This window comes from Pristiophorus japonicus, chromosome 13 (assembly GCF_044704955.1).
Source record: "Pristiophorus japonicus isolate sPriJap1 chromosome 13, sPriJap1.hap1, whole genome shotgun sequence".
In the NCBI taxonomy this organism is placed as follows: domain Eukaryota; kingdom Metazoa; phylum Chordata; class Chondrichthyes; family Pristiophoridae; genus Pristiophorus; species Pristiophorus japonicus.
Window position 1 is genome coordinate 46,650,295 of NC_091989.1, and position 13,961 is coordinate 46,664,255.

Here is a 13,961-nt window from a genome sequence, read left to right on the forward strand (position 1 = left end):
AATCTCCTCTCAAATGTTTCTGCTCGAAGGAGAACAACCCCAGCTTCTCTTGTGTATCCACATAACTGAAGTCCCTCATCCCTGGAATCACTCGTAAATCTTTTCTGCATCCCTCCTTCACATCCTTTCCAAAGCGTGGCGCCCAGAATTGGACACCAAACTCCAGTTAAGGCCGAACCAGTGTTTTATAAAGGTTCGTCATAACTTCCTTGCTTTTGTACTCTTATGCCTCTATTTATAAAGCCCAGAATCCTTATGTTTTTTTAACCCCTTTCTCAACCTACGCTGCCACCTTCAATGATTTGTGCACAAATACCCCCAGATGTCTCTGTTCATGCACCCACTTAATGATTGTAACCTTGAATTTATATCGCCTCCCTTCATTCTTCCTACCAAAATGTACCACTTCGCACTTTTCTGCATTAAATTTCATCTGTCACATGTCCGCCCATTCCATCAGCCTGTTTCTGTCCTCTTGAAATCTATCACTATCCTTCTCATAATTCACTATACTTCTAAGTTTTGCCTCATCTGAAAATTTTGCAACAGTGCCCTGTACACCCAAGTCTGTGCCATTAATATATATCAAGAAAACTAGTGGCGCCGACCCCTGGGGAACATCACTGCATACCATCCGCCAGTCTGAAGAACTGTTCCTTGTTTCCTGTCACTCAGCCAATTGTGTATCCACTGTCCCTTTTATTCCATAGACTTCAACTATGTGGCATTTTATCAAACACCTTTTGGAAATCAATGTACACTGATTGCCCTCATCAACCGCATTGCCCTCATCAATCCTCTCTGTCACCTTATCAAAAAGTTCGATCAAGTTAGTTAAACACAATTTTCCTTAAACAAATCCTTGTTGGCTTTCCTCAATTAATCCACACTTGCCCTTAACTTTGTCTCCGATTATCATTTCGAAAAGCTTCCCCACCACCGAGGTTAAATTGACTGGCCCGGAGTTTTTGCACCATTTTTTGAACAAGGGTGTAACATTTACAATTCTCCAGTCCTCTGGCATCATCCCCATATCTAAGGAGGATTGGAAGATTATGGCCTGTACCTCCGCAATGTCCTCTATAACCTCCCATTAGTATTCTAGGATACATCCTTTCTGGTATCTTCTCTTTTCCAATTTTTATCTCATTCAGTATCTCCACTACCTCCTCTTTCACTACAATTGACAGCATTTTCTTCCTTGGTGAAGGCAGATGCAAAGTACTCATTTCATGTCCAGCCATGTTCTCTGCTTCCATGTGTAGGTCTCCGTTTTGGTCCCTAATCAGCCCCACTCCCCTTACTACCTGATAATTTATATGCCTGTAGAAGACTTTTGAATTCCCTTTTGTGTTAGCTACCAATCTATTCTCATGCCATCTCTTGGCCTCTCATTTTCTTTTTCACTTCCCACTAAAATTTATATATTCAGCCCAGTTCTCACTTGTATTCTCAACCTAACATCTGTTTTCTGCTTCATCTTACTTTTTACCTCTTTCGTTATCCAAGGAGCTCTAGCTTTAGTTACCCTACCTTTCCCCCCGCGTGGGAAAGTACCTCAACTGTGCCCAAACCATCTCCTCTTTAAAAGCAGCCCATTGTTCAATTACTGTTTTTCCTGCCAATCTTTGATTCCAATTTTCCTGGGCTAGATCCATTCTCAACCCACTGAAATTAGCCTTCCTCCAGTTAAGTGTTTTTACTCTCGGTTGTTCCTTGTCCTTTTCCATACCTCATCTAAACCTTATGATGCTGTGATTACTGTTCCCCAAATATTCCCCGACTGACACTTGCTCCACTTGATGTACCTCATTCCCCAGAACCAGATCCAGCAATGCCTCCTTCCTCGTTGGGCCGGAAAAATACTGATCAAGGAAGTTCTCCTGAACAGACTGCAGAAATTCTTCCCCCTCTCTGCTCTTTACACTATTACTATCACAGTCTTTATTAGGATAATTGAAGTCCCCCATTAGTACTACTCTATAGTTCTTGCATCTCTCGAATTTCCCTGCAAATTCGCTCCTCTATATCTTTCCCACTAGTTGGTGGTCTATAGAACACACCTAGTAGTGTAATGGCACTTCTATTATTTCTTAACTCTAACCAAATAGATTCTGTCCTTGATCCACCCAAAATATACTCTCTCTCCAGCACTATCAATCTCCTTAACCAAAGGAGTCAAGGTTTTTAGAGAAAGGAAGTGATTAACAGTCATTTTGCAAGGGTGGCAGACAGTACCTGAGGTTAGGAAATTTTTACAATGTCAGCCATCATGAGAGCCAGGAAATGAGGTTGGATGGTCAGCTGTTTTGTGGGAATGAGGTCAAAGGAGCAGGTGAGTGGCATGGATGCCATGAGCTGTTAGAAAGCATGGTAGAAGATGGAGATAGGAGTGTGTGCATAAGAAAAAGTGAAATGGACAGTCTGATCTTTGCGACAAAGTAGTCCACGAGTTCCTTGCACTTGTTGAAGGTGATGATTTAAGGAGATGGTCAGCGGTTGAGAAAAGAAGCTGCGGGTTACCTTTGCTCTCCAGCACAGTTCTGGAGTAGTCGGCGGTTTTGTCAGAGGAGAATGAGGCCCAATAGCACTTCATGGGGTTCGGTCAGATCTGATGATGAATAGCTAAATCAGTTCCGTGCCCGATAGTCTCAAGTCCCTGTCCTTTGTGCATGAGTAGAAATGGATCCGTATCAATTGAAACAACCAAGGTGGAAGAGAATAAAGATTTTTCTAGGGACAAGGGCATCAAAGGTAGAGGTGAGAGTGTGATTTAGCAAATCAACAGCTGCAGGATCATCACAGCAAATGAAGGGCCAAATGCTAGGTGGTTGGAAGTTTCAAAAGTTTGAAATTAAACCATTTTCCCCGTTTCAAATGCATTTTATCCCTTTTTAAACGGTGCAATCATAAGCCAACAGTTTCGAAGTACATTGAATGAACTTTGCAGAGATGTACAATTACTTCAACTTGGAATCTTTCCCTGGTCTCATTAAAGTATCAAGAGAAAAGTTCGCTCAATACTATGCTTTGTTCAGTACGGACATACAATTAATTAGAACCACTACTTTGATTAACGCTGAAATGTTACTGGAACAGAGAACTATTTACAAGTAAATCATTCTAATTAGCCTACTGCTACAGTTGAAAGGCAGATTGATATAATGTCTGGATACAGCAGCACATAAAGAATATTTTCAACAGAACATCTTAGCCACTGTCTCATTATGTAATTTTTTTAAAAATCATTCAGGAAAAAATACACATTTTGAAGATGTACATTTATCAAGGAGTTAAAAGATAATGCTGATGAAAGTTAGGGATACCTGAAACTTTATGAAACACTGACAGATGTTTTTAGGACTGTTATTTTGCATCCTATGAGGTCTATCTAAATGTCAATAAACATAGATTCAAGGAAAATAAACAAAGGCATATACTGGTTTACGTTCAACTGCAAAACTACTTTGTATCGCTATCAAATTAACAGTGTTGCAAACAAAAAACAGCAACTTAAGGTCTCGAATTTAGTTCAAGTGCTGGTTAGAAACAATGATGCATCAACAACTCTTCCAACTCATTACAGAATGTTCATTTAGATAAATGTTCCTAATATAATGAAATTGTTTTGTGCAGTAGGCAGCTCGATCGACTAGCAGTGCGTGAAAAGGTGCAAAATGAGATGCTGGGATTATGCTGGGTAGCTTTCTTTTGACCGACATGGACACGACGGGCCAAATGGTCTCCTTCTGTGTCGTAATTTTCTATGATCCTAAAATCAACATGATTATCCAGGTGATAATGTGACCCTACATATGGCAGGTTAACAAGATTCAACTTTCCCCATGTAACTCAGTGCATAAACAATCAAATAATCATACGGGCATCAACATATTACCAGCTAATGAAAATTGAGTGGATTATACATTGAAATCAGTGTTTTTTTCAGTTCAACTATGTTACACCATTCAAGCACCACTGGCCAATCAGTTATTAATTCTCTCACCTTTTGCACAGAAGCTTGTTGAAAGAGAGGAATAAGAGGATTAGTTCTTGGAATATCAATATGAATCTGTGGATAAAGAAAGAAAACAGTAGCAGAAGCCAAATTATTATTGGTAGTGCAGCTAGTCAAGATGATTGCTAGCATTTAGCTGGGTCTCAAAGCCAAAGATTCTCGGCTGCAGGGTACAGCACCATTTGTTTCAGAATACTCAAAGTCTTGAGAAGTCAGAATTCAAGGTTAGACACTCCTTGAATACATTTAACAGAACCAACCTTACAACTCTGAATCCTAGCTTTGGCCAAGCCTGCTGGGCTTGCAGAGCTGAGTGAATCAAGAATACCAGTACTCTAAAGGAATTTCAGTTTTATCATTTTCACATTTCTGTTTTTACAGAAATTTAAAATAAAGAAACGAAACATAATTGAGAACCATCCACTTCTGTTTTTATACTTACTGCACAACTACAAATTTTAAGCAGTTCATGACCCCATAAGCTTTTTTGCACATAGATCATTAATTTTATCTCAAAGTTTATAGCATAACCAGCAAATGTTATGGTAAGTTAGGCAAATGTTTTGGGAGTATAGGTCACACAATTACAACAATTTGAAGGATAAGTTACTTTGGTTTTGTCAATGGACGTTGGAATATGTGTACGCAAAGGAGCAGTGTCATTCTGACTGGAATCCACGTGTGCTCGAAAAGAGATTTTTTTGAGTTTTCTTTAGCAATAATTTGTTTACTTTACTCCAGGTGAATATACCATTCCAATATGGGTTTTCCATATCCCTTTGCAAACAGGGAAAATTGCAAGGTAACTGCAAAACTTCAAAATAGCTTTTTTTGTTATTTTTAAATGCAACCTTTGTTCAGTATTTCCTCACTTGCCATGATTAAGCTTGGGAACAGAGTAGTGAAGACTGGAACCGACAACTTCTTACTGACACCGGCACCGACCTTCAGCACCCAGCACCATTCCACTGCCAAAGCAATCACTTTCTACAAAAGTTAAACTGCAACAAACCAACAAGGTATCAAATATACTAGTTTATACTTTTGTCATTGGGACCCCCCCATCGCTTATTGAACCTAGCTGGAGTTAATGCATATGGTGAGAGGGCAGACAATCCTGCAGTGACAGTGATCCTTTTGCAGTTCAAACCAAGAAATATGAAGTATATTGCCTGACTAGAACTTATACTCCAACTACTTGGTAGTGTGGCATAGGAGAAAAAAGAACAGAGGAGGGGTGAGGGGGTTAAGCAAGTGATAATCTTTAGTATTTGAAAAAACACTAGAGATTGGCTGTTGGGACAGAAGGTGAAAGTGATGGTTTGACTCTACTCTACAAACTTACTTTGTAATTAAAGGGTTGGATTTTCGGGATTTTTTGCATTTGAGCCTTTCCGGGCGCAATTCCTAATGTTATCGCCGCAGTGAGGAACTTTCGCCAAATCAAAGTTCACCAGAGGCGTTGCACCACAGACTCTCTGCGCCGGAGCCGAATGTTCCGGCGTTGACGCAATCTGCCATTTTGCGCATGCGCTTTTTGTCCCCCACTGCTTCCTGCTTCTGGTTTCCTGTCGCAAATGTTAATGCAGGGCGCGGTCACATCCTGCGCGTGCATGCGCAGTACAACCGGGGCAGAATCAGCCATTTCTGATTTTGAATTCGACGATGGAGGAGGACGAGGGAAGACAACGTGCCAGGCGATTTAGCCACGAGGCAAATGAAGCTTTAGTGGGGGCTGTGGAACGGAGATGACAGGAGTTGCATCTTCAGGGTGGTTCTAAACCACTGCCCGCCATCTTCAAAAGAATTTGGAGAAACATAGCAGGGAAGGTCTCTGCCTCGGACACTGTGGTGAGAATTGGCACACAGTGCCGAAAGAAATTTAACGCTCTCACCAGGGCATTCAGAGTATCATTTTCATTCATGCATGCTTTCATTAAATTCAAGGATAAATCTGACACTATTTGTTCTCATGCTGTTGGTGCCTCTCAACACTCTGTGGATTGCATGACACATAGACAGGCTTAGTTCGACACCCTATTTGCCGTGAATGATCTTTACACATAAAATTAAGATTGCTTGCTGAGATCTCATGAGATGGCTCCCCACTTCGATGTCCTCCTGATGAACCATGTGCAACTTCCGATGCCATTAAACAGTGAACTCTGTTACATTCAGACAGTATGGCATAAGTGCTTGGTGGCTTCTGTGCCACAAGAACAGATGGGCCCTCTTGTAACCATCCCATTTTCATCTTTACAGGCAAAGAAATCGCAATCGCCACGACTAGCTGTGGTCAGGTTCAGATACTGCCACTCACCAACATCGAGGAGTGTGTGGCAGGCCTCATCAGTGTCACAGGTCGGGCAGCTGCCACTGGAGGCGCTGAACCCTGCTCGGATACTGAGGGCAAGTCCTGCACACTCCCTGGGCTGGGTTGGGGCAATGTCCTGCAGTGCCTCTGGACCAGACTGGGGCAATGTCCTGCACACTCCCTGGGATAGGTTGAGATAATGTCCTGCAATGTTTCTGGTCGAGATATAATGTAGTAGCAGTGGTCCTTCAAATAAGCCTGTGCAATGCGACCTTCCTCGTGTCACCCTACCCCTCTCGCCTGCTGCTTACCACTAGTCTATTGCTTTCTACTTCCAGATGACTAGCCACAGGCACCGCATCCCTCAAGGAACCCCTCCACGTCAGGCCATCATGAGGCGACGGAGGAGGAGGATACAGATGAACCAACTCCGGCGCAGCGTCCGACGATCCCTGCTCCACCATTGGCACAGCTCCTCTGGGGATGTGACGTTCGAGGTTCGAGGATTGTGAGGCTCCTAGGACCAGCGGCGTGCAGCAACGCAGTGCTGTGATGGAATCCCGCAGGCCATCTCTCCGGAAGGCGAGTCGTCGTGCTGACAGACAGGCAGATGTGGAACTGAACATAGTGGGAATGTCCAGGGAGAGCATCCTAATCAGCCGTCAGCTCCTTGATGTTTTGGGAAGGATTCCTGCGAGCATTGACAGTCTGAAAGCGACAATTGCAGAGGTAGCATTGTGATACCAGCGAGGCCATCAATGCCCACACGAGGCTGGTGGCCTCCAGCAGTGATAGTGGAGTCCCGGAGAGTGTGGCATGAACTCTTTCAGAATGTGGCACATCACAGGCACAAGCTCTGCTTCAGCTTGGGCAGGTGATGCAGTCCATGCCTGCCTCCATGCTCTCTGCGTTCCCCAGTGTCATACAAGGATGTGACGGTTCCGAAGCAGGCCAGCAAGCTGTTAGTTTACATTGTGCTCCGGTTGCTAGGGGCCAGCCTCACCAGCGCCAGAGTGGCTCTTGGGATATGGGAGGTGGTGTCATTCCTCCGGATGACAGCATTCTGTCTCCCCCACTCAGTCACCAACCAAACCACCTGTGACTTGCGACGCCGATGAAGAAACTAGCCTGTCAGAAGACAGGCCTTCCACGCCACGAGCTATTCCAGTGCGTCCGCAGACCCCGTCTCCATTGTCTCTTCCCCAACACAGTAGTGCTCTGGCAGCATTACTGCATGCCCTGGTGGCACTTTGATGAGGAGCAGCAGGCAAGGGAGGGGGTTGAAGGGAAGGGGGACAAAAGACGGTGGCAGGATTTTATTTAAGTATTACACTGCTGGATTATGTTGATGATGCTGGATTATGTTTTTCTTATGTTCTTGAATTATCACACTGCTGGATACAACTCATTTTATTTTATTTATCACATTGAAGGTTAAAAAGGTGACAATGTTAAATAATTGTTTTTCTTCACCTTAACCATTCCTGTGTAGTGTCTCATTTGCAGAATAAGAGAACAGTCAACACGATGGGATAGTGTGGCCAGGCAACGCTCAAACATGCCGCTCATTCTTCAATTAAAGCTTTCAATTATGAGTTGCTGACGTAAGGCTTTTGCAGCAGCAAAATCTCCACGATGCCTCCCTTGTGGTTCTGGTGGTGTTGGCATGGATTCCTTGCCAGGCTTCTCTTCCTCCTCTTTCTCCTGAGGTGGTCATGCAATCCCCATTGGCAATTCCTGTCCCCTCATGATGGCTAAGTTGCATCGCACGCAACACACCACAATGAACTCAAGAGACCTGCTGAGGGGAGCACTGTAGGCAGCCTCCAAAGTGGTCCAGGCATCAGAAGCGCCCAACTGTCTGTTCAACAATGTTGCGTATGGCTGCATGGCTCTCATTATAGCGATGCTCAGCTTCTGTCTGAAGGTTCCGGAAGGGGGTCATGAGCCAGGTGGTGAGGCCATAACCTTTGTCCCTAATCAGCCAGCTCTGGCCTTGTGCTTGATGCTAGAACATGTGTGAGACACTGCTCTCATGCAAGATGAAAGCATCATGGATGCTCCCTGGACATCGGACAGTGACTGCCATGATGCGTTGGCTATGGTCGCAGTCGATCTGCACGTTCAGGGAGTGGATTCCCTTTTGGTTTTGGAAATCCTCTTGATCCTCTAAAGGTGCTCGCAGGGCAATGTACGCACAGTCAACGGCACCCTGAACCTTGGGGAAAGCCAGCAAATCGTCCAAAACCTATCGCCCACTCACTGAGTCTCCCTGGTCATTGGGAAGTTTATGAAGTCCATCCTGCGTGTGTACAGTGCAGTAGTCACCTGGCGAATGCAGCAGTGTGTAGCGTACTACGCGATGGAGCATGTCCCCCCGCTGATACCTGGAAGGAGCCAGAGGAATCGAAGACAAGCACCACGGTCACCTTCACCTTGACGGGCAGTGCAGTCCTGTTGCTGCTTGTGGCTATAGGTCTGCCTGCAGGAGCTGGCAGATCTCTGTGACCACCTCTTTTCTGAAGTGCAGCCTTCTAACGCACTACGCATCATAAATGTGTAGATGGGACTGATGTTCCCTGTAAACCCGTGGCGGGGTAAGGCCTCCTCCCCATAAGTCTGCGACCTCTTCGATTACATTGCTGCCTTCTTCCAGTTTGAAGCTGCATGATAATAGCAGCTAGGATGAACGGCTCCTGACCTAGCATGGCCCCCATCTTTTAAAATGTACTTAAAAACAAACTAGAAATTCACATAAAACTTCACTATCAAAAGTATGCAGTAACACAACCTTCTTCTCCAAACCGTTTTACTCACTCACAACTGCGACTTCCTCCTTCGCTTTCAACACAGCGCGTTAGCGACTGGTGCGCTCCGGTTTGGTTTTCTGGGCGGATCCTCGGGCAGACGCTAAATCGGGCGAAATGCTCCAAAAGTTCTGCCCGTGGCACTAACGCAGCGATGCACAACGATTTACGTCATCCCAACGGTCAAGACAGCGGTGAGGCGGTAAGATTTAACGTAAAACCATTGGCGAAGGTTCCGCCCGGGCCAAAATCTTGTGCCCCTCGTTTGACGCCCAAAAAACAATTTTTGCGCCCTGCCGAGGCGCTAAATAGGGTGCAAATTAACAAAAAATCCAGCCCAAACACTTAAGGAAAATGTCAGCTTTCCTGTAACTGGATTAAAAAGCATAGTTCTGTCCCTGAAGTGGTATATTTGCTCACCAGTACCAAAAGGACAACATAAAGTTGTCATGATAGATTGGTTGCAGAAGATACAAGAGTAGCTCTGAGGCAAACTGTATCCGCCCTCCCCACTGTCCACACCCCCAGAAAATAACCCACTGGTAGTACAAGAGATCGCTTTTCAATTTCTACAGATTGTGAAGACCCAACCACCCGAGAGGAAACCTGATCAACAGTTAAAGGCTAGTAAGCTGAACTCCATGCTGGCAACATTCTGCTTTCCCTATTCCCCAGCAATGTGAGGGCACAATGTAACCACAGCTTCCGACCTGCTTTGCTACTGAACTGCAGTCTGGATCATTATGGTATGTAAAGGTAAATCCCAGCTTCCATTCTCCACTGATAACCATCTTTTTAAACCCCTCTCCCCAGTCTCCACCGTTATCTCCGACAATAAGTGCAAGGAGCTTATGGATTTCTTTGTCTCTAAGATTGAGACCACCGTTCGGCTGCCTCTGCCTCTTCCCTTCCTTCCCCTCGCCCACCGAGGAAAATTGCCTCAAAGGCAGCCCCCTGCCCTATCCCTGACCCCTTATCTTCCACCAGTTTCTCTCCGATCTCCCCTCACGACCGTTCCGAGCTCATCCTCTCCACGAGACCCACTTCCTGCTCCCTGGATCCTATTCCCACCAAACTGCTGACCACCCAGCTTCCTTTTCTGGCTCCCATGTTAGCTGACATTGTTAACAATTCACTCTCCTCGGGTACTGTCCCACTCTCCCTCAAATCTGCCGTCATCAATCCTCCTCTCAAAAAAACAACCTTTGACCCCTCCGTCCTTGCAAACGACCACCCCATCTCCAACCTGTCTTTCCTCTCCAAAGTCCTTGAACGTGTGGTCGCCTCCCAAATCTGTGCACATCTTTCCCGCAATTCCATGTTTAAATCCCTCCAATCTGGTTTCCACGCCTGCAACAGTACTGAAACGGCTCTCATCAAAATCACAAATGCCATCTTTAGTGACTGTGACAAAGGTAAACTATCCCTCCTTGTCCTTCTTGACTTGTCTGCAGCCTTTGACACGTTTACCACTCTATCCTTCTCCATCGCCTCTCCACCGTCGCCCAGCTGGGTGGGACTGCACTTGCCTGGTTCCACTCTTAATTATCTCATCGCAGCCAGGGAATCACCTGCAACGGCTTCTCTTCCCGCCCTGCATCGTTACCTCTGGTGTTCCCCCAAGGATCTATCCTTGGCCCCCTCAAATTTCTCATCTACATGCTGCTCCTTGGCGACATCATCTGGAAACACAGCATCAGTTTCCACATGTACACTGATGACATCCAGCTCTACCTCACGACCACTTCTCTCGACCCCCTCCACGGTCTCTAAATTGTCAGACTGCTTGTCCGACATCCAGTTCTGGATGAGCAGAAAGTTTCTCCATTTGAATATTGGGAAGACCGAAGCGATTGTTTTTGATCCCCGCCACAAACTCCATTCCCTAGCCACTGACTCCATTCCTCTCCCCAAGTTCTGTGTGAGGCTGAAACAGACCGTTTGCAACCTTGATGTCATATTTGACCCTGAAATGAGCTTTCGACCACATATCCACAGCAGAACTAACACCGCCTATTTCCACCTCCATAACATCGCCCATCTCTGCCCTTGCCTCAGCGCATCCGCTGCTTAAGTCCTCATCCATGCATTTGTCACTGGTAGACTTGACTATTTCAACGCACTCCTGACTGGCCTCCCACATTCTACCCTATGTAAACTAGAGGTGATCCAAAACTTGACTGCCCGTGTCCTAACTCACACTAAGTCCTGCTGACCCATCACCCTTGTGCTCGCTGATCTATATTGGCTCCCGGTTAAGCAATGCCTCAATTTCATAATTATCATCCTTATTTACAAATCCCTCCTTGGCCTCGCCCCTCCCTAACTCTGTAATCTCGTCCAGCCCGACAAGCCTCGCGAGATGTCTGCGCTCCTCTAATTCTGCCCTTTGAGCATCCCTGATGATAATTGCTCAACCATTGGTGGCCATGTCTTCTGTTGCCTAGGCCCCAAGCTATGGAACTCCCTGCCTAAACCTCTCCGCCTCTCTACCTCTCTTTCCTCCTTCAAGACGCTCCTTAAAACATACCTCATTGACTAAGCTTTTGGTCACCTGCGGTAATTTCTACTTGTGTAGCTCGGTGTCAAATTTTTATCTCATAATACTCCTGTGAAGAGCCTTGGGATGCTTCACTACGTTAAAGGCGATATATAAATATAAGTTGTTGTTGTTGTTGTAGTAGTCAGTACTTTATCAATGAGTGCTGTACAAACAACAAAATCCAAAGCTTAAAAGTGCACAATCTGCATTCAGTGGGATTTTCCTCTTAGAACAGGCTCCAAATTCTCTTTTTTGGTTCACGGTTTATAATGGGGAGCTGGTCACAATCTTTTCCCCACTTCCTAATATTATTTGATAGTCAATACAAGGAAACCTTCATAAGCAAGTATGACTTGGAATTCTAGCTATAAGCATCAAATTGAGATCATAAACGTCCAACACAGGCAAAATAATAAAAATAGTTCAAACAGCAAAAAGGTTTTTCTTGAATTTTAGTTTCATGCTAGTGTAATAGATTTAGTGGGAATGCTCATCAATTAAAATGTTTAGCTACAGTAATCCAAAATTATCAAAAGACTGGTGGTGGCACAGGATGTCACAGCTTTGATGAAGTGCAAGATGCTGATTCAAACTACCAATTTCTCACATTAAGTTTCCAGTACCCCAGTGACACTATTTCCTAAGTGCCAATTAGATTAGTGTTGGCAGAAGCTTAGATGCAGTTCTTGTGGCTGACCCATAGCTTGGTCTATGGAGGCACAAAGGGTAATAGGAGAGAAAAAAATTAATTTACATATAAAATCTTAATGTGCTAATTCAACCCAAGCCCAAATGTGCAACTCTATAGGAATTTAGTGGATGATTCTCAAATCACATTTCGTCATTATCCAATGCAGATGCGATAACTTGGTGTAACTGTCGCAATTAAACAATGCAATTAAGGCAGAACAAACAGCATTGTATATTGTTGAGGTTACTTAATTCATTCATCACAAAAATTTTACCAAAAGCAATTGGTCAGATGATAAACTCAGCTCTGCAAAAATCAAACCATATAGCCATCCACTGCAGCTTTAGTTATGGAATTGATGGATGAGGCAGGGGAAATAAATTATTTTACTTCATTCCCAAAGCTCTTACCTCTCTTACTTTTGGTTGCAGTATTAAACTCTCAGGAGTCATACGAGGAATATCTATGGCAATCTGATGGTTTAGAAAAACAGTGAAGTTTCAGGAAAAAGTTGTCTAAAACGTTTTTCCATTTTCTGAACCTAAAATAATAACCCAATCGCTTTTAAACACTAATTTAGAGCTTCAGTCTTTCCTCCACTACATGAAACAGGTCATTTTGGTGGAAGTTCACAACGGGAAGATTGTGGCGTGAAATGGCATATTTTACAGCATACATCGCCAATTGTGCTGTTCCAGAAAATTCTGAGCCATTATTTTCCTCAATTTAATCTAGCCTTTAAAATAATGTAGTTATGGGCCCAAGTTTCCACATGATTTGCGCCTGATTTTTAGGAGCAACTGGTGGAGAACGGACTATCTTAGAAATCGCAATTCTCCACATTTTTTTTTCTGCAGCTCTAGTCAGGTGGAACAGTTCTACTTTGGAACAGAATTTTTTCTTCAAAAGGGGGCGTGTCCGGCCACTGACGCCTGATTTGAAAGTTTCCACAGTGAAAACGTACTCCAAACTAAAGTAGAATGGAGCAAGTGAAGATTTTTGTAGATCTGAAAAAAACTGTTCTACACATTAAAAAATCAGGCGCAGGTTACAAATTAGGCGTCCAGAACGAGGTGGGGGGAAGGGAAGTCATTAAATTCTATAATAAATCCTTATTTATACATACAAATATTTCCAACCTGAATAAACATTTATAAGCAAAGAAAAGATTAAATAAACCATCTTCCTACCTGTGTGAAAGTGCTTCAGGCAGGCCTTTCGGGACCGAAGGCTGAACGGGCCGGCCCGAGACTTCGGGCAGGGCCCGTCCCCAGCACCAGATTTACAGGTAGGTGGCGTTGGGTTGGGTCGGGGAGGATCGGTTCGGGTCGGGGGGGGAAGAGAGAGGGGGAGAGGGAGGGAGGGAGGGAGGGAGGGAGGAGGGAGGGAGGGAGGAGGAGGAGAGAGAGAGAGAGAGAGAGAGAGGAGAGAGAGAGAGAGAGAGAGAGAGAGAGAGAGAGAGAGAGAGAGAGAGGGGGAGGAGGGAGAGAGAGAGAGAGAGAGGGGAGGAGGGAGAGAGAGAGAGAGAGAGGGGAGGGAGAGAGAGAGAGAGAGGGGGGGGGAGGGAGAGAGAGGGGGGAGGGAGGGAG

The 13,961-nt window shown here is 44.8% G+C and overlaps 1 protein-coding gene across 1 annotated transcript in view; it reads right to left on the minus strand.

The window, feature by feature from the left end:
- tbc1d22a (TBC1 domain family, member 22a) overlaps positions 1-13,961 on the minus strand; it is a 294,045-nt gene that overhangs the window by 167,266 nt on the left and 112,818 nt on the right. Inside the window, exons 7-8 of the mRNA XM_070896745.1 lie at positions 12,783-12,845; positions 4,007-4,072 (exon numbers count right to left, since the gene is read on the minus strand). Of these exons, the coding sequence (XP_070752846.1) occupies positions 4,007-4,072; positions 12,783-12,845 (129 nt within the window). The remainder of the gene's footprint in view (positions 1-4,006; positions 4,073-12,782; positions 12,846-13,961) is intronic.